The sequence below is a fragment of the Octopus bimaculoides genome, chromosome 21 (assembly GCF_046866305.1).
Source record: "Octopus bimaculoides isolate indiv1 chromosome 21, ASM4686630v1, whole genome shotgun sequence".
NCBI lineage: Eukaryota > Metazoa > Mollusca > Cephalopoda > Octopoda > Octopodidae > Octopus > Octopus bimaculoides.
In genome coordinates, this window is record NC_142948.1 from 2,195,960 (window position 1) to 2,216,360 (window position 20,401).

The 20,401-nt window shown below is 35.7% G+C and overlaps 3 protein-coding genes across 5 annotated transcripts; 1 reads left to right on the plus strand and 2 right to left on the minus strand.

The window, feature by feature from the left end:
• Window positions 1-812: 812 nt before the first annotated feature.
• LOC106879614 (uncharacterized) lies at window positions 813-20,320 on the minus strand. Its single transcript, XM_089339496.1, has 7 exons — window positions 19,149-20,320; window positions 18,964-19,022; window positions 17,094-17,208; window positions 12,190-12,272; window positions 10,548-10,565; window positions 7,796-7,821; window positions 813-3,074 (listed from the first exon to the last, which is right to left on the minus strand). Exons 1-7 carry the CDS (start codon window positions 20,171-20,173, stop codon window positions 1,455-1,457), a joined length of 2,946 nt encoding a protein of 981 aa, XP_089195622.1. The 5' UTR covers window positions 20,174-20,320; the 3' UTR covers window positions 813-1,454.
• LOC128250480 (uncharacterized) lies at window positions 4,593-8,986 on the plus strand. Of its 2 annotated transcripts, none has more exons than XM_052975611.2 (2): window positions 4,593-5,081; window positions 6,172-8,986. In XM_052975611.2, exon 2 carries the CDS (start codon window positions 6,513-6,515, stop codon window positions 7,869-7,871), a length of 1,359 nt encoding a protein of 452 aa, XP_052831571.1. In that variant the 5' UTR covers window positions 4,593-5,081; window positions 6,172-6,512; the 3' UTR covers window positions 7,872-8,986. The 2 variants fall into 2 exon arrangements, with proteins under 2 accessions (XP_052831571.1, XP_089195369.1); XM_089339243.1 differs by having other exon boundaries at window positions 4,687-4,781.
• LOC149131460 (uncharacterized) lies at window positions 9,299-15,523 on the minus strand. 2 transcript variants are annotated; one of them, XM_089339257.1, is made up of 2 exons: window positions 14,481-15,523; window positions 9,299-12,272 (listed from the first exon to the last, which is right to left on the minus strand). In XM_089339257.1, the coding sequence occupies exon 2, from the start codon at window positions 11,896-11,898 to the stop codon at window positions 10,795-10,797; it is 1,104 nt and encodes a 367-aa protein (XP_089195383.1). In that variant the 5' UTR covers window positions 11,899-12,272; window positions 14,481-15,523; the 3' UTR covers window positions 9,299-10,794. The 2 variants fall into 2 exon arrangements, with proteins under 2 accessions (XP_089195383.1, XP_089195384.1); XM_089339258.1 differs by having other exon boundaries at window positions 14,306-14,485.
• Window positions 20,321-20,401: the final 81 nt, after the last annotated feature.

Consider the following 20,401-nt stretch of genomic DNA (forward strand, 5'->3'; position numbering starts at 1 on the left):
TAGATTTTCCTTGTATATTTTGTGTACACATTCTTTTAGTAGTAATCCACAAATAGAGATACAGTGATGTTGTAAGAGAAAATAAGTGAGCTAGTGAGAGTGAGAGAGTGTGGGATGTTGTTTCATATAGTCTCTGATTGTAAACTTCTTTCTTTTTCCCCTCTGGTCGTCTGTCTTTAGTAACTACCTGCTTGTGGCCATGATTCTAGTGGTAGTAACTGATGGTAGTTCTCACCAACTGATCAAGTGACCTTTGCTTGGGGGTTCTTGCTTTTATAACTATCCAGAAGGATAGACGTGTTGTTGAGAACAATGGTGGTGCTGTGATATTTTAATTCTAGCTTTTGGTGGCTTATAAGGGGTTAGAAGGGTCAAGTGGTGAAGATCTTATTTTGCTTAGATAAGGCATCTGGCAAATGTAATTACTGTCACTCATCAAAACCATTGTTCCACTGTGAGAAAAGATGTGTTGAAGTGTTAATTTAAATTTGGCTATCTAGGATCAAATCCACCTCATGCTTGCAAGATCCACTACACAGGGATGTTATAACATGGCTTATGAGAATAGGTTCCTCAGTTATTTACCCACAATCATCATCATCATCGTCATTTAACGTCCGCTTTCCATGCTGGCATGGGTTGGACGATTTGACTGAGGACTGGTGGAGCCCGAAGGCTACACCAGGCTCCAATCTGATTTGGCAGAGTTTCTACAGCTGGATGCCCTTCCTAACGCCAACCACTCCGAGAGTAAAAACCAAATGTGCCTTTTCTCCCTTCAGGAAATAAGTGAGATGAAATCTGGAAGAATATTTTGATAGAATAAAACAATTTTATTGAAAATATCAGAGGACAGTTACCTTGCCAATGAAGATATAGATGAAGTTATAGAAAAATTAAGTGTTCGGGTATTGTTACCACCCTGTTATCATAGATACAGTATATTACCAACATTTTGATCATCAAATCAATTTTGTCTTCTTCCTCCTTGCTATTCATAAAATTGAAATATTTACCAACAAGAAGTTAAAAAGTGAATTTCATTAACAGAATTTATAAATGAAAAAATATTAATTTGTGTTTACATCACAGGTAGCCTTCCACTTTTTTCCCCATCCAAGGGTTTTTTTTAGCCCAGTATTCTACACATTCTTATTCAGAGCTTTAATCTACTTTGAGTTCCATCATTAAAAGTAATTTACTAATTTCTGTACTTCAACAACTAGTATCACTAATGGAAAATATCAATATTAATATTTGTGAATATTGATACTTTCACATGTAGGAAATTCAAGCAGTGTTTTGGTAGAATTACAAAATTTACTGCATGGAAAAGTATCAATATTTATGGAATTACCAATTAAAACAACAAGAAAAAGGAAAAATGTATTTGATCCACAAAAATATAATGGTCTACAAGCAGTACCTTATTTAATACAATCCAAATTATGATATTAATACTGTTTTGTATGATGAAGAGTTATATGTTTGGTTAAATGACATTTTTGAGGAAATGATTTACCACAGATATTACAGTTATGCTGTTTCTCTCCTGTATGAATACGTTTGTGTTTAGTTAAGTAACTACTTGCAGAGAATGATTTATCACAGATCTCACAGCAATATGGCTTTTCCCCAGTATGAAGACGTTTGTGAATAGTTAAGTGACGACTTCCAGTGAATGATTTACCACAGATCTCACAGTGATATGGCTTCTCCCCTGTATGAATACGTTTATGTTTGATTAAGTTACTTCCATCAGAGAATGATTTATCACAGATATCACAGTGATATGGTTTCTCTCCAGTATGAACACGCTTGTGTTTAGTTAAGTCACCATTTCGAGAGAATGATTCACCACAGATATCACAGTGATATGGTTTCTCTCCTGTATGAATGTATTTGTGAGCATTTAAATGGCTACTATTAGTGAACGAATTACCACATATATTACAATGAAATGGTTTCTCTCCTGTATGAAGACGTTTGTGAGTAGTTAAGTGACTACTTACAGATAATGATTTACCACAGATATCACAGTGATATGGCTTCTCTCCTGTGTGAATACGTTTGTGAGTAGTTAAGTTAATATTTACAGAAAATGATTTACCACAAATGTCACAATGAAATGGTTTTTCTCCAGTGTGAATACGTTTATGCTTAGTTAGGACACTACTTTCAGAGAATGATTTACCACAGATATCACAATGATATGGTTTCTCTCCTGTATGCATGCGTTTGTGGCTACTTAAGTGACTTATTTGGGAGAATGATTTATTACAGATATCACAGTGATACGGTTTCTCTCCCGTGTGAATATGTTTGTGTATAGTTAAAGCACTACTGGCAGAGAATGTTTTACCACAGACTTCACAGTGATATGGTTTCTCTCCAGTATGAACACGTTTGTGTTTAGTTAAGTCACCATTTCGAGAGAATGATTCACCACAAACATCACAGCAATATGGCTTCTCTCCTGTATGAATGTTTTTGTGAGAAATTAAGTGACTACTATTAGTGAATGACTTACCACAGATATCACAGGAATATGGTTTGTCTCCTGTGTGAAGACGTTTGTGTATATTTAATTTACTATTTGTTGAGACTGATTTACCACAGATATCACAGCGATATGGTTTCTCTCCTGTATGCACACGTTTGTGGCTACTTAAGTGACCTATTTGAGAAAATGATTTTCCACAGACATCACACTGATATGGCTTCTTTCCCATATGAATGTGTTTGTGTCTAGTTAAATGAATCCTTCCAGAGAATGATTTACCACAGATGTCACACTGATACGGTCCATCTCTACTATGAATATGTTTGTGTTTAGTTAAGTCACCATTTTGAGTGAATGAACCACCACAAACATCACATTGATATGGTTTCTCTCCTGCATGAATTCGTTTGTGAACAGTTAGGTTACTTTCCCAAGAGAATGTCTTTTTACAGACATCACACTGATAACATGTTTTTACTTCCTCTTTCTTTTCATCACTGAGAAAATGAATACTATCAGGCTGTCTTCTACATAGTTTATCTGCCATCCTTTTCCTTCTCTCATCACAGATATTTTACTTTTTCTTGTTATATTTTCAGCTATATTTCCATCAACTCTATTTTTGTTGCGATTTGAAGATACTGTAAACTCAAATTCTTTTATGGCAATGTCATCCAATATTCTGAAATAAAAGGGAAACAATATAAAATATGGAGAATATTTAAAACGTACAGATTTTACTATATTACTTTTATGTTAATAAACTTCTGATAAAAACCTTCACTTCGACAAGGGAACTCATCCAATACATCCAGCCCTTTTCTAGATACATTATCATTGTATTATATATCCTCGTCTATTTTTCCATACTTGCAGATGGTATTCTTGACTTTCAACAACTAGCTGGTCTCCTTGTCTCCAACCCTCGACTGTTCCTAAACAATATTTTCTCAAGTCTACTGACCAATGGATAGGCAGAAGACTGTGCCAAGCTCTACTGTCTCCTTAGGCGTAGTTTCTATGGCTGGACGCCGCAAACCAGTTTTTATGTGGCACCAGCAGCAGTGAGATCCCCAAGTAGCTTGCAGCCCCCCCCCCCAACTGAAATGGGGGGGAGTGGTATTGAAGGAGATGTATGTATATATCGTTCATTAAAGAGTAAACAACGAAAGTATTCAGACAATAGGCAATGTCAGTTAAAGCAAGTTTTTGAGTTCACTATACTACATATATATCCCCGTATGGGGATTAAGACATCATCGCTACTTTAGGAAAATTCCTTCTCTTCTTCACTTTCTTTCCTTTATCTTTGAATACATCAAAACAAACAGATATGTAGGAAGAATGACATGACCTATACAATGTAGATGTTGTTTCTATTAATAATACTTACATATTAATACAGAGCCAATGACGAAGATGTCACGATATATTCAAGTTGTCACGAGTCAGACTGGACAATGACAGCTTCAACACAACTTCTATATTTCACAACAAACCTTCATTTAGATTTTCCACATCGACATAATAAAGAATGTTGTAGAGATTTCTTTCCACGGTTCATTAGCAACAACCATCTCTATTGAATTGGCTCCTCTCGATGTCAGTTTAAAACTGGATCCGTCCCAGTAATAGAAGAAGTTTATCAAACAATAAGCAGGCAATCAACAGAATTATTTCGCAAGTTCTGACAATAAACTGTCAGAACAACTAAGTCTGTCTCTAGTTTCAATATGTCTTTAAATATGTGCTGGTCTACTTTGTCTTCAGATGTCATCAGTTTGAGAAAGGACACTCTAACTAAACTTTATTCTATTCAAAGCAAGACTTCTTCCGACGAGACGTGGGTTGTTGGAAATGTCTCTAATTTGGACGGAATAAAGTTAGGAACGAAACATTATTCTGTAGTTTCGTATTCATAGAAACGACAATTTTATTCACTAAAGGTTGGTGTTGCTCATCATTTAGCAAAGAAAGTGATGGTGTAGGACGTCAGAAATATACAGACATATAACAAATATTTTTATTTAACCTTAGCCATGATATTTATATTTGTCCACGAAAAACTGCTGTATTCATTTCAACAACATTTTAGCAGTAGAAGAAAGCTGAGTCAACACCAACAGAATTAGTAATCTTGTACCTTATATATTATTACCGACAGTTCTTGGGTGTATTCAGCAATTAGTCATTTCACGGAGACGTCTGTTCTCATTGCAGGACTAATCTCGGGCTCTGAATGCACTGGACTGACTCTGTATTGATTGCTTCCTTAATGGTAGAGTATCTCGTAGTATTTACCATTTCTTCAATATGGTCTTGTATTTTGCTCTTTACACAACAAAGCACAATAGCAAGGACGTGTTAGGGTTGTCTGAGCTCATTAGATCGCTCTGGTGCAAAGCTTTCTAAGACTTCTAGTATTGTGGATTCTCGTATTTGGTTTACTGCAGTAAGATCTGTTAACATGGTTCTTCGTGGGTCCAAATGTCTAGAGAAAGAGCAGCGATCTTACCGACTTTGTACGTGTAAGATGATAGACTTATGTGAAACAGACAGGACTGAAGATAAATGAAAGGTAAACGGTCGTCGTTAAACTTTAACTACTATCGGTAGTGAGCAAAATGTTTCCGTAAAATTTGTTTTAATTAGTAAACTACATTATAATTATTTTACAGGGTGATAATATTTAATGTATTTGATGCAAATACATACATGCATACACACACAAGTACATAGTCACACGTACGCATACATCATCATCGTTTTACGTCCGATTTCCAAGCTGACATGGGACAGTTTGGTAGGATGATGTTGTCTTGTGTCTCATTTTTGACATGGTTCTTACGATCGACTGCTCTTCCTAACATCAACTACATTACAGAGTGTGTTGGGTTCATTTTCCGGTGGCACCAGCACTATGCAGGGTTGTCTTGTCTTCGGTATGACGACTAAACATTCCTCTCTGTTTATTTATTCACCAACGCCAGAAAGTTTGTCTCAACCATGGAAAGATAAAAGATTCATTTGTTCCTTCACAATTAGGTGGGAAGACTTCTGAAACAAAGTGGGGTTACGAAATTAAGACTAATAGATAGGAATTAAGGTGTTGAAGAGAGAGCAGGATGGTGTGTGTGTGATAGCTATCTTGACGACTGAAAAGAAGCAACGTGACATGGAGTGCGATAGAAAATAGATTAATGGGGTGGGGGAAACTGTCGTTGGTAAGAAAATTGAATAAAAAACACCATTTATATATATATATATATATTCCTGGTGAAGGCTGGTTTATGGGGTTTCCCGTTCATAAAGGGTTTAACTTCATAGCGTATCGTCAGACCCCAAGACCTCCGTATTTTAAAGGGGTTTTGGGGGTCTGACGATACGTTTGTATCTACAGTTTATTAATATAGAAGGAATGTAGTAAAATGTCTTCTGTTGAATGTCTACATTTTAACTCTTTAGCATCTAAACTGGCCTGAATATTCTTGTTTTATGCTCAAACCAGCCAGATCTGGCATCTCACATCTACCCTACAACATTGTTCTAAAACAAAACAATCACATCATCAAAATCTCAAAGCTACAAAATAATGCATGATTACTTGAAAATAATGTGATTAAATAATCTGACAGAAAAATCTGAATAATATTCCTGTTATATTTCAGAATACTGGATGACATTCACACAGAAATTTTCTGTTTCAAAACCAATAAAAGAAAGTGTCGTACAGAACAGATATCGCCCTCTTCATATAAATCTGCTGAAGAATTGCTATGAAATATTTACTCTGACCTAAGAATAATAATAATAAAGTTTCTCTACTTTCTGGAATGTGCTTAAAACAGTTTTGTATTTTAATTAAACTTGCATTCCAAAGAAGTTTGCAGCATCTTCAAATACTGACAAAGATCACAGCTGAAGGAATATAGCAGAAGGAATATTTGTTAGGAATAAAATATAGCTAAAAGAAAAACTGTCTTTAGACTGTGGTGAGAGAGAAAAAATTATGGAAAGTGAATTGTGTGGGAACAAGGTTAAATATGAATTACCAGTTGAAAGTCCTGGTTCACCAGATGACATGAACAATGAGAAAGAAAAACATTTATATCAGTGTGATATCTGTAGAAAATCGTTCTTTCATAGAGGTAATTTAAACGCTCACAAACGAATTCATACAGGAGAGAAGCCATATCATTGTGATATTTGTGGGAGATCATTCACTCAGAAACGTAACCTAACAAATCACAAACACATTCATACAGGAGAAAAACCATATCAGTGTGATATCTGTGGGATATATTTCTCTGATGGGAGCCAATTAACTAAACACAAACGCATTCATACAGGAGAGAAACCATATCACTGTCATATCTGTGGTAAATCATTCACTGGGAGTAGTAAGTTAACTATACACATACGCATTCATACAGGAGAGAGGCCATATCACTGTGATATCTGTGGTAAATCGTACTCTCGAAGTGGTTACTTAACTACTCATAAACGTATTCACACAGGAGAGAAACCTTATCATTGTGATATCTGTGGTAAGTCATTCTCTGCAGGTAACCATTTAGCTTCTCACAAACATATCCATACAGGAGAGAAACCATATCACTGTAATATTTGTGGTAAATCATTCTCTCTAAGTAATCACTTAACTACTCACAAACGTATTCACACAGGAGAGAAGCCATTCCACTGTGATATTTGTGGTAAATCGTTTTCTGGAAGTAGCGATTTAACTAAACACAAACGTATTCATACAGGAGAGAAACCATTCCACTGTGATTTCTGTGGTAAATCATTCTCTCATGGCAATAGCTTAACTACACACATGTATATTCATATAGGTGAGAAGCCATATCACTGTGATATCTGTGGTAAATCATTCTCAAGAAACAGTCATTTAGCTAGTCACAAACGCATTCATACTGGAGAGAAACCATATCTTTGTGATATTTGTGGTAAATCATTCTCTCAAAGTGGTATTTTAACTTCACACAGACGTATTCATACTGGTGAGAAACCCTATTTTTGTGATATCTGTGGTAAATCATTCTCTGATGGAAGAAGTGCTATAACTAAACACAAACGTATCCACACAGGAGAGAAACCATATCATTGTGATATCTGTGGTAAATCATTCTCTCGAAATGATCACTTGATCACTCACAAACGTATTCATACAGGGGAGAAGCCATATCATTGTGATATCTGTGGTAAATCCTTCTCTGATGGAAGTTATTTAACAAAGCACAAACTCATACATACTGGAGAGAAATCATATACCTGTGATATTTGTGGTAAATCATTCTCTGAAAATGGGGATTTAAATACCCATGTTTGTGTTCATATAGAAGAGTGATTTTATTAAGAGCAAAATGCTAAAACCTGAAAAATATTTTTTCTTAATCAAATTAATTTTTCCCTTTCTGTCATTGATAAAGCTAATAATTGTATGAGTATTGGCATTTTTTTGATGGAGTAATTTTAGTAAATTCACCAATGTGTAGTAAATCTTTATTTACAAAAGATAGTATCATTATTAATAAATACTAACTTTTCAGATATTTTTTTTTTTTTACCTTTTTTCTCATTTGAAAATTGAGTAATTTTATGGCTCCAATCTGATCTGGCAAGATTACAGCTGGATGCCCTTCCTAACACCAACCACTCTGAGAGTGTAGTGGGTGCTTTTTACGTGCCTTGCTTCCCAACCACATGGTTCCACGTGCAATCCCACCGTGTGGCACCTCAGGCCGACGAAAGACATGTGAGTAGATTTGGCAGGTGGAAACTGTATGAAGCCTATTGTGTATATATATATATCATCATTTAATGTCTGCTTTCTGTGCTGGCATGGGTTAGATGGTTTGTCAGGAGCTGGCTAGGCAGAAGACTGCACCATGTTTCACAGTCTGTTTTGGCATCGTTTTTACAGCTGGACATCCTTCCTAACACCAATCACTCTGCAGAGTGGATTGAGTGCTTTTTTACATGGCACAAGCACAGACGAGGTCAGTTTTGCCATGTATATACTAACAATAATTATAAATCATCTATGAATACATTTTCTTATATATCTAGCTGCCTTATGCCATTAATCATATATTTCTAAACACTATCTTGATTAATGTATCTCAACATATTTCCATTTGATGATATTCACTACATTTTGCTCACCTTACATAGCTCCATGTCCTCCTGTCTCCCATACGATCTCATCTTAATTTTTACTTGCATTTTATTTCTCTTTTCGTTATTATTCCCTATATTTTGTAAACCCAATATCTACAAACTCATCTCTCATTTCATTTCTTTCTCCGGAGAATAAACATATATGTATTCCATGTTATACATTATCAGAAAGACAATTCTTTTGACATTGTGGGTAAATAACTGAGAAATATATTCTCATTAATCATGTTGTAACATCTTTGTGCAATTATTATGTTAGAAATAAATATTTTATCATCATCATTTGCCATTTGGTTTCTATACTGTCATGTATCTGTCAGATTCTGTGTCTATATTTGCAGTTAGTGTTCTTTAAGATAGATTGGAGACAACTTGTCACCTACAAATCAGTGTGGCTTAAGGATGTTCTTTACAGCTTGGTGGAGATGGAAAAATAGAAGCAATCTTTTTGTTCATCTGGAAGAAAGTACCTCTTGTCATAAACAAGCTGTAGTTTTCACTGTTAATGCACAAAACCAAAGAGGAATTTGTTGATTCCCAGAGACGAAGAATGACCAAAAATATTGGTGCACATTTCTAGAGTGAACAATCAAGTTTTAAGTGGAATAAAGTCTTCTTTTATTTCATGTTAGACATAAAACTGTTGGATCCTGTTGCAAGGGAAATTTAGTTGGAATTTCTAGAATTGTCTGGCTAATGTTGACCCTTTTCTAACAGAACATATCAACTATTTATAGAAAGCAATTATAGGGAGCATAAATCACATGTATCTAAAACAACATCATCATCGTCGTTTAACGTCTGTTCTCCATGCTGACATGGGTTGGACAGTTTGACTGAGGACTAGTGGGCCAGAAGGCTGCACTAGGCTCTAATCTGATCTGGCAAAGTTTCTACAGCTGGATGCCCTTGCTAATGCCAACAACTCCGACAGTTTAGTGGGTGCTTTTATGTGCCACCGGCACGAGAGCCAGTCAGGCGGTACTAGCAACAACCATGTTCAAATGGTGTTTTTTACATGCCACCTGCACAGGAACCAGTCCGGCAGCACTGGCAACAACCACGCTTGAATCTTGTTTTTCATGTGCCAGAAAGGCAACACTGGTAACGATCACGCTCGAATGTTGCTTTTTACATGCCATTGGCACGAGAGCCAGTCAACAGCCCTGGCAACGATCATGCTCGGATGGTGCTTTTCATGTGCCATTGGCACGGGTGCCAATCAGGTGGTGCTGTCGTTGGCCACGTCAGCAAATTTGATTTTGATTCCACTTGCCTCAACAGGTCTTCGCGAGCAAAGTTTATTGTCCAATAAATGAAAGGTACACATAAGTGGGCTGGTTACACACCACTGGTTATGGTCTTAGAATTTGTCAATCTGATTAGTTCTTCCAATATGATTTTTCCACATGATCTATGAAGTAATCTAAGTATTATTGTGTTTCACTGGATAAGCTTCTACAGATATATCTAAAGTGGATCAGCTGATTTTGACTGTGTACCATGTTTTATAGTATGGATCTATTGAAAGATCTAAACAATTTGGGGATATTGAAGGGCTTAGTGCTGAACAACTTGCTTAACCCTTTTGATTCCAAACTGGCTGAAATCACCTCTAGCTCTGTAATACAAACATCTTGTTTTCAAAAGTTCTGAATTAGAATCTTCCACCAAACCTTAGTCACAGTTTTATGTTCCTAACACTAACTTAATAGTAACTAAGTTATTTTACTAAGTTCTTTGTTATATTAAAAATTTATTGAAAGAAACACAGAGCATCTCAACAGGAATATGGTGACAAGAGGGTTAAAATATATAATAGAAAACACTTCTTAATGCTTACTTGAATTCTTTTTAAATGCTAAAAGAAAATGATATAAAAGAGTTCCAAGGTCAAAGTTATGATGATGCCAGCAACATAAATGGTAAAATATGGTAGTTTACAAGCAGGATTCTGGAATTGTAGTTTTTATCAGAACCAATTACTGATTTACCAAAATCAAAATTGGTGAAGCATATGAAGTCCTGCAAAAAGGTTAACTTTTATAGAATTCATAAAAAATTCTAATTCCATTTTGATAATGAGCTCGTTACTGTTTTGTATGCATACCTAAGTGTTTAGTTAAGTGGCTTTTTTGAGGGAAGGATTTTCCACATATCTCACAGAGATATGGCTTCTCTCCTGTGTGAGAACGTTTATGACGAGTTAATTCACTACTTTCAAGGAATGATTTACTGCAGATATCACACTGGAATGGTTTCTCTCCTGTATGAATGCGTTTGTGAGCAGTTAAGTGGCTGTTCTGGTAAAATAATTTTCCACAGACATCACAGCGATGTGGTTTATACCCAGTATGAATACGTTCATGAATCATTAAGTGATGCTTCACAGAAAATGATTTACCACAGATATCACACTCGTAAGGTTTCTCTCCTGTGTGAATACGTTTATGTATAGTTAAGACACTAGGTGCAGGGAACGATTTACTACAGATACCACAGTGATACAATTTCTTCCCTGTATGAACACGTTTGTGTATATTTAAAATTGTTGGTGCAGGAAACGATTTACCACAGATATCACAATGATATGGCCTTTCACGTGTATGAATATGTTCATGTCTAGATAAGCTAGAACTCTGAGAGAATAATCTACCACAGACACCACAGTGATATGGTTTTTCTCCTGTATGAATACGTTTGTGTTTATTTAGGTTACCATCTACAGAGAATGATTTACCACAAATATCACAGTGATATGGTTTGTTTTTTGTATGAATGTGTTTGTGACTAATGAGGCTACCTTTCTGACAAAAGGATTTACCACAGACATCACAGTGAAATGGTTTCTCTCCCGTATGAGTACGTATGTGAGTAGTTAGGTCAGAACTTTGAGGAAATGATTTACCACAGATATCACAGTGAAATGGTTTCTCTCCTGTATGAATACGTTTGTGACCAATAAGGTGACCTTTCTGACAAAATGATTTATCACAGATCTCACACTGATATGGTTTCTCTCCTGTATGAATGCGTTTATGAGTAGTTAAGTTAGACTTCTGAGAGAATGATTTATTACAGATATCACACTGATAGAATGTCTTTCCTTTCTCTTTCTGTATATCCTCGGGGAAATCAATAATTTCAGACTCTGCTTCACATTTAATCTTTTTCTCACACAATTCGTCTTCCATTCTTGTTTCTCTCTCACCACAATAAATATAAAAGTTCTTCTTCCCTTTATTTATATATTTTATTCCTGTTTCTTTGGCTATATTTCTATCAACTGTGATTTTTGTTAATATTTGAAGATGCTGCAAATTCCTTTGTAAATCAGCTTTAATTTCGATATCAAATCATTATAGTACAAATTCCAGTCTGTAAGTTTGAGAGCGTTTTGTATAAAAATTCTGTTCAGAGCCAATATTCCACAGTAATTCTACCATAGATTTATATAATGAGGGTGCGTATCTGTTGTGTATTACATCTTCTCTTGTCTTTAAAAGATGATAAATATTGATGGATCTCAGGTAAGTAATATTCTTTTATGCCAATGTCATCTGATATTCTGAAATAAGAGAGAACAAAATAGAAAATATCGAGGATACTTAAAAAGTAGACATTTTACAACATTTCTTCTATATTGATAAACTGTAGATATAAACCTTTACCAGGACAATGGACCTCATCCATCTGTGTTTCTTCTTGCTGACAAAACATGCATTGACATCTTTGGACCGCTGGAAATGCCAACTCTTTTTATATTTTACCAAATTTCAACATCTCCAAAGTCTCCTGTCGTTCAAGACAACAGTAAAGCTGTTCTGTTAGACACAGAGTGAGAACTTGATAGCAGCTTCTCACCTGGGACAAATACACAGCTTGTTTATAGAAGAACGAGTGTATGATGTGTGTGTGTGTGTATCAATGCATGCTTATCTATGTGTAAATATGTATATATATCATCATCATAACCATTTAATATCTGTCTTCCATTGAGGCATGGTTTCAACAGCTTGACAGGAGTTGGTGAGCCAGACAACATATAGGTGTGTGTGTGTATGTGTGTGAGAGTCCATCACACAATATGTAAAGAATACCCAATCCCAAACCTAACCTTAGCAGAACTGTAAATAAATTCCCACCAAGGCTGTCATTCTCCTCCATTTTTATCCCTCAGTCTACCCATCCAGTCATGTCTTTCTCCCCACAAAATAATTTAGATGTTATAGCTACAACTTTTTTCCCAATCATATGATGGAGACGATAATGATGAGAATCATATTCATTGAGCTGCTTGGATGGAGTCCAGTTTGAAGCAGGTGTGTGTATGTGTATGTGTATCAATTATGTTTTTATGTGCGTTAACTCCTCAAAGACAACGAGACTCACACCAGCAACTCGCCTAATCCCAGGGTAAGTCCTAACTATGCTTAGCAAATTTGCAGAAACAAGTTAATGGGACATGGGGTTTAGGTATGGGTGTGTGGGTATATGTTGGGTAGGGAGTTTGGAATGGGGTATCAGATAATTAATACCAAGAGATACATGTACAATGAATGTGTTAGGGTCCAATACACAAGGGTTGAGGGTCGCAAAGCGTCCCGAGAGTGAGGCTGAAAGCCTCAAAGGTGCCCTCCGCAGGAACTAGCTTGAACGCTGCCCAAACGGTGGCTTCAAGGCTAGTAAATATATATATATATATATATATATATATATATATATATATATATATATATATATATATATATATATATTCACATATACATACAGGGACAGATGGTGATATGTTATTGATTTTCCTTTGGTATGTCAGGATAAACAATGAAGTGGAGAATTAAAATCATCTTGCTTAAAACGCAAGTTACGAAAACCTTCTTCACTTTCTCAACATGGTGAAACCAACGTAACACTTTAAATAAAACTCAGCTCAGCACAAATATATTAACGTGTGAGAAAACAAATACGAAATCACAAATAAAAACAGGTCTCGGTACTACTAAAGCAGCGCGGACCCGAACGCGCAGTCGCGCTGCTTTAGTAGTACCCAGGTCTCAATGTAAAAAGTTGATGTTTAGTCATTTGTTTGTGTTTAACATAATATTTCTGTTGTTTGATTCTAAAATATCATAATAGATTGTATATTTATCCATGAGGAATTTTTATGTCTCATAGAGATTACAGGATTTGCTGTTTGTGAATAAAACACAAAAATATATTGGAGTGGAACATTTTAGCTCTTTAAACGCAAGTTTTGGAAAAGTTTTAATAACACTTTTAATACGTCTGTTTTTTTGTTTTTTAATTTTAATCGGAAATCAATTTTGTTCGCAGTAATTATCAGCTGGACTATTGATAATTATCATCGATCTTTGACTATCAACATTAAAATTACTTTAAAATAGCGATGTTGGAGAAAAGTTAAGTCTACATGATAGGAATAAAGGTAAATAGTGACAATAAGAAATACAGACTTTCTTTTTGTATTAATATTAAGATCTGGGTGGATAACGATAATTGAAATGGAATTTGGAAAGGAAAACAGTGTAAATATTAAGACAACAATAAGTAATATCAACTAATGCAAGTTTTTCAACTCACTTCTATTACATATGTGACAGCCGACCCGTTTGAGGATTAAGACAACATCGTTACTTTAAGGAAAATTTCTTCACTTTCTTTCTTCTGTCTTCGAACACATCAAAACAAAGAGATATAGTAGGAAAAATGACACAACTTATACAATGTAAATGTTGTTTCTGTTAATAATACTTACATATTAATACAGAGCCAATGACGAAGATGTCACAATATATATAAAGTCACCGTGAGGAAGGTACCTATTATTTCTTTACACCGCTGAAATAATTAGTACCATCCTTGCATTGGTGTGTTGTAATTATTTTTATTTGTGGAAAAAAAAAAAACAATCATGGTGATTAAGACGATTCTCCGTGTTTTTTTTGTTTTTTTCTCCGTATTCTTTCTGTTGAAGAACGTAGCTCGAAACGTTAAAGACTTTCTGTATTCCCGAGCGTCAAACTAATACATCCTTTTGTTGTTTACACCACCTGTCCTCGTCTGTTGTTTTTTTTTTTTCGTACATTCTCCCATATGTACACCCCCATGCCTTCAAGTAGGCTATCCACATGCTAGAAATAACAGCCAAATCTTACAAAACTGCGATAACATAATGTAATCAATCCACTCTTCAGAACAAATAAACGGATTTTCAATAAACCTTTGTCATTCCTTGTTGAATTGAATAATAAACAATATTGAATAGAGTGGGTATTGATTGACATGAATTCCATAGTTTTAACACTAATGTAAAAAAATTTACAAAGGTCCCCCATCTTCGGAAAATTTTGAAATGCCGATTTTTTTGCACATTCGGAATCTCCGCAGTAGAAAAAGTGGGTTTCAGTAGAAATCTCTACCCCCAAAAAACCGAAATGGGATGAGGTCCATGTCATTTACCTCCACCTCAAATATAGCAACATTTTATCCCTCAGGCATTTCCAATCTCCACAATTTTTTTATTTTCACTTAACCCTAAGTCAACTTCCTGTTAAACAACATGAATACTGTTGTAAGATAACATGACGAATTACACATTTTGCACATGTATAAATTCACAATTAGTCAATGCCATGACAACCACTGAAGAATCTCGTGTTGTGATTTGGCTAATTGGTTGATATTTCACGATTCCTCGATGACTGATTCACGGTTGAGGATTTCAATTTCGGGAACAATGAATTGCAGTTCTGCTGGTCTTCCACGTGTCATTCTGATCAATTCCTTGTACCCGAATTCATTGCTGTACTCGTTGCCAACCCTCACTTTACTGATGGCATCCCTGTACATAGTTTGTACTGCTCTCACCAACCACTTGTCTATCCCTAGTTTCTGCATTGACCACCAGATAAGTGACCAGGGGACCCTTCAAAAGCTTTGTCCAAGTCAACAAAAGCCAAGTACAGAGCTGTATCTTTGACTATGTATTTCTCCTGGAGCTGCCTTACCAGAATATAGCATCAGTGCTGCTTCTACTTGACACAAAACCAAACTGCATCTCATCTAGACTAATTCTCCTCCTAATCAGGTGGGCAATGGCCCTCTCTGTAACTGTCATCATTTGATCAAACAGTTTGATATATATTTACACACACGTATATATACTTTGTTTTCGTATTTGGTTTGCAAGATTCTCAATGTGAATTAGTGTGCTGAAACAAAGCTTGACTTAAGAGGGTGATTATGCTAATAATGACACACACACTGATTCAATATAACTTCTTTAGAGTTAGTCAATTCGTTAAATCTTATGTCCAACTTTTCTCTGAGGGCGCTTACACTCTGTCATCTGTGCACATTGACATTACACATCCAGTTGATCATGCTAGCTTCATTTCTTTCGAGCCTATGCATATCTCCAGCAGTCACAGCCCATGTTTCATTGCTGTGAAGCATGGCAGTTCACACACATGCATCATACAATCTACCTTTCACTCTGAGCGAGATGTCCTTTGTCACCAATAGAGGTAGGAGCTTTCTGAACTTTGCCCAGGCTATTCTTATTCTAGCCGCTACACTATCAGAACATCCACCCCCACTACAGACTTGGTCACCTAGGTAGCAGAAGCTATCAACTACTTCTAGTTTCTCTCACTGGCATGTGATGGAATCTGTTTTCTGAGCATATGATGTTTACTGCCCCAGTGCATCTGCCACACACGAAAGCTGTCTTCCTGGTTAACCTTCTTTTGATGTTGCTGCACCTCTTATGCGTCCACAGCTTACACTGGGTACATCTTATTGAGTTTCTACCTACACCTTTTCTACAGATTCAGCAGGACCATCAATCTGAAGGGGTTTGTGATTTTTTCACCTTCCTACTTACTAGGACTTTGGTTTTTGCGACACTGACTCTAAGGCCCTTCGATTCTAAACCTAGCTTCTGCACCTGAAATTTCTTCTCTAGTTCTGGTAATGATTCTGCTATGAAGGCTAAGTCATCAGCATAGAGGAGCTCCCAGCGGTAACCTGTCTTGAATTCATCTGTTATTGCTTGGAAGACTATGATGAATTAGAGGGGGCTGAGTGCTGATCTTTGGTAGACCCCTACTTCTACCCAGAATTCTTCACTATATTCATTGCCAACCCTGACCTTACTAATGGCATTTCTGTACAACTTTTCTTAACAATTCATCAATCCCTAGTTCCTGCATCTCCCACCAGATAAGAGATCGGGGGACCCTGTCAAAGGCTTTCTCCAAGTCCACAAAAGCCAAGTATAGGGGTTTCTTTTTGGCTGGTTATTTCCTCTGCAGTTGCTATACCAGGAATATAGCATCAGTGGTGCTTCTACGTAACATATAAATACAAATCAAACAGCTTTGAAGATGAGTTTGGAAAATGTGTAACTTTTATCAGACATTGATCAAGTCTGTGAATTCTGCAGTTTATGGTTGTGTCAGGACAAGTTTTGGTTAAATGTTCTACATTTAGAATAACAGGAGAATAATTGAAGAGCAAAACCAGATTTATTTCAATTTCAAGTAATTAAGAATATTTACAAAGAATAACGAGGTCAGAACCCAAGATCCTGGGCCTCACAATTGAGAAAATGTGCTGATATCTTGTGTAACAGACATATCAAACCCATACCAGCCTGTAGAATGGACATTAAAACACTGATGACTATGATGATGATTCAGAAATTACGTCATTCATTTTGCATTTATATCAAGTTTAAGGTTTCATTCATACTTGCAAATAAACATTCAGTTTAACCCTCAAGTCATGAAGGAATCATACTAGAAATAAAAGAAATGATAAAACTGTAGAAACGAAAACCAACATCAGAACTGGTCCCTTGGTGGGATACATCCATAATAACATTTAAAGCAGAATATACATAAGATACATGAAACAATGTATAGAAGGTCCAGAATACGTAACATATGGAGCGAAATGTCCAGAAGCTAAAGCTATCAGATCGTGAACCACACACGTGATATGACAAACGACAGGAAATGGTTGGTAACATACAGAGCTAAAAAAGATACATCCATCGATGCTAGGAGGGCAAAATGGATGTTAATCTGTTGCCAGACATGGAGACTAGGCTGTATATCTATATTTTGGATCTTTGTTAAGTGTCCATTTACTGTCCCAGGACACTGTGTAAAGTGATTGGTGTTAGAATGAATAGCCAGCCATGATTACAATGTCTAAATGGTGGAAATGAGTAAGAAGGATCCTCAGAGGTTCTTCAGAGTCAGTAAAATCAAATATAGAAACAGTTGGAGTATCAAAGAGTGCAGAATCCAAGGCAGCTTGGAAACCAGATATCAAATGATGATGGTGGTGATGATGACACCAGTCTATGATTTCTAACATTTTAAGTGATGTTATAACAAGATTGAAGAGAATACGTGTCTCAGTTATTTACGCATAATGTCAAATACATCAAGTGTATACCTTCTCCCTTCCAGAAATATATCAGATGGAACATTATATATATATATATATATATATATCTGTGATATCTTCTTGGAAAGGGGAATATATTTATAGTTTTATCATGCACAATTTTTCATTCAATGAATCTTGATAGTTTTCATAAACACAATGCAGTAAATGTGTTGTTTTCAATTTTTGATGAGTAAATTTATGTTTTCTTGTCTGAAAAACTGGGAAAAATCCATTTGATCATCATGAACAAATATTCTACATCATGCACTGCATTTATCACAAACTCCATTCTGATAATGAGCTCGTTACTGTTTTGTATGAATTCGTATGTGTTTATTTAAGTGGCCTTTTTGAAAGAATGATTTATCACAGACATCACAATGACATGGCCTCTCTCCTGTATGAGAACGTTTATGACGGGTCAATTCACCATTTGCAAGGAACGATTTATTGCAGATGTCACACTGGAATGGTTTCTCTCCTGTATGAGTACGTTTGTGTGCAGTTAAGTGGCTGTTTTGAGCATAGACTATTCCGCAGATATCACAGCGATGTGGTTTATCTCCAGTATGAATACGTGTGTGTAGTCAAGTGTGGCTTCAAAGAAAATGATTTACCACTCACATTGCACGGTTTCTCTCCTGTGTGAATACGTTTATGTTTAGTCATGAAACTAGGTGAACGGAATGATTTATTACAGATAGGACAGTCCTATAATTTCTCTCTATGTGCATGTTGGTGTAGATCTAAGATTTTGGTTGCAGGAAACGATTTACCACAGATGTCACAATGATATGGCTTCTCCTTTGTATGAATATGTTCGTGTGTAGATAAGCTAGAACAATCAGAGAATGATCTTCCACAAATATTACAGTGATATGGCTTTTCTCCCGTATGAATACGTTTGTGCCTACAGAAATTTCCACATTTGGAAAATGGTTTACCGCAGATCTCACACTGCTATGGTTTCTCTCCTGTATGAATGCGTTTGTGAGTAGTTAAGTTAGACTTTTGAGAGAATGATTTATCACATATATCACACTGATATGGTTTCTCTCCTGTATGAATGCGTTTGTGAGAACTTAATGTATGTTTTAGAGAGAATGATTTATCACAGATATCACACTGATATGGTTTCTCTCCTGTATGAACGTGCTTGTGAATAGTCAAGTTAGACTTTTGAGAGAATGATTTATAACAGATATCACACTGATATGGTTTCTCTCCTGTATGAACGTGCATGTGAGCAGTTAAGTTACCTATTTGTAAAAATGATTTATCACAGATATCACACTGATATGGTTTCTCTCCTGTATGAATGCGTCTGTGAGAACTTAATGTATGCTTAAGAGAGAATGATTTATCACAGATATCACACTGATATGGTTTCTCTCCTGTATGAACATGCTTGTGAGTAGTTAAGTTAGACTTTTGAGAGAATGATTTATAACAGATATCACACTGATATGGTTTCTCTCCTGTATGAACGTGCATGTGAGCAGTTAAGTTACCTATTTGTAAAAATGATTTATCACAGATATCACACTGATATGATTTCTCTCCTGTATGAATGCGTCTGTGAGAACTTAATGTATGCTTAAGAGAGAATGATTTATCACAGATATCACACTGATATGGTTTCTCTCCTGTATGAACTTGCTTGTGAATAGTTAAGTTAGACTTTTGAGAGAATGATTTATAACAGATATCACACTGATATGGTTTCTCTCCTCTATGAATGCGTTTGTGAGTAGTTAACTGGTGCTTTTCAGAGAAGGATTCACTATAAATATCACATTGATGAGGTTTCTCTCCTGTATGAATGCATTTGTGAGTAGTTAAGTTACACTTTAGAGAGAATGTCTTCTTACAGATATCACACTGATAGAATGTCTTTCCTTTCTCTTCCTGTATATCCTCAGGGAAATCAATAATTTCAGACTCTGCTTCACATTTAATCTTTTTCTCACACAATTCGTCTTCCATTCTTGTTTCTCTCTCACCACAATTAAAATAAAAGTTCTTCAATTTATTTATATATTTTATTCCTATTTCTTCGGCTATATTTCTATCAACTGTGATTTTTGTCAATATTTGAAGATGCTGCAAATTCCTTTGTAAATCAGCTTTAATTTCAATATCAAATCATTATAATACAAATTCCAGTCTGTGAATTGGAGAGCATTTTGTATAAAAATTCTGTTCAAAGCCAAT

Coding starts and splice junctions, on each gene's coding strand:
- LOC128250480 (XM_052975611.2), top strand. CDS start 6,513: ATGGAAAGTGAATTGTGTGGGAACAAGGTTAAATATGAATTACCAGTT.
- LOC149131460 (XM_089339257.1), bottom strand. CDS start 11,898: ATGGAAGACGAATTGTGTGAGAAAAAGATTAAATGTGAAGCAGAGTCT.
- LOC106879614 (XM_089339496.1), bottom strand. CDS start 20,173: ATGGAAGACGAATTGTGTGAGAAAAAGATTAAATGTGAAGCAGAGTCT. Junction 19,023..19,148: donor CATACAGGAGAGAAACCATA/GCAGTGTGAGAT, acceptor TGATTGTTCTAG/CTTATCTACACACGAACATA. Junction 3,075..7,795: donor ATTTACCACAAATATCACAG/GTATATGATTTC, acceptor AAAAAGTAAAAT/ATCTGTGATGAGAGAAGGAA.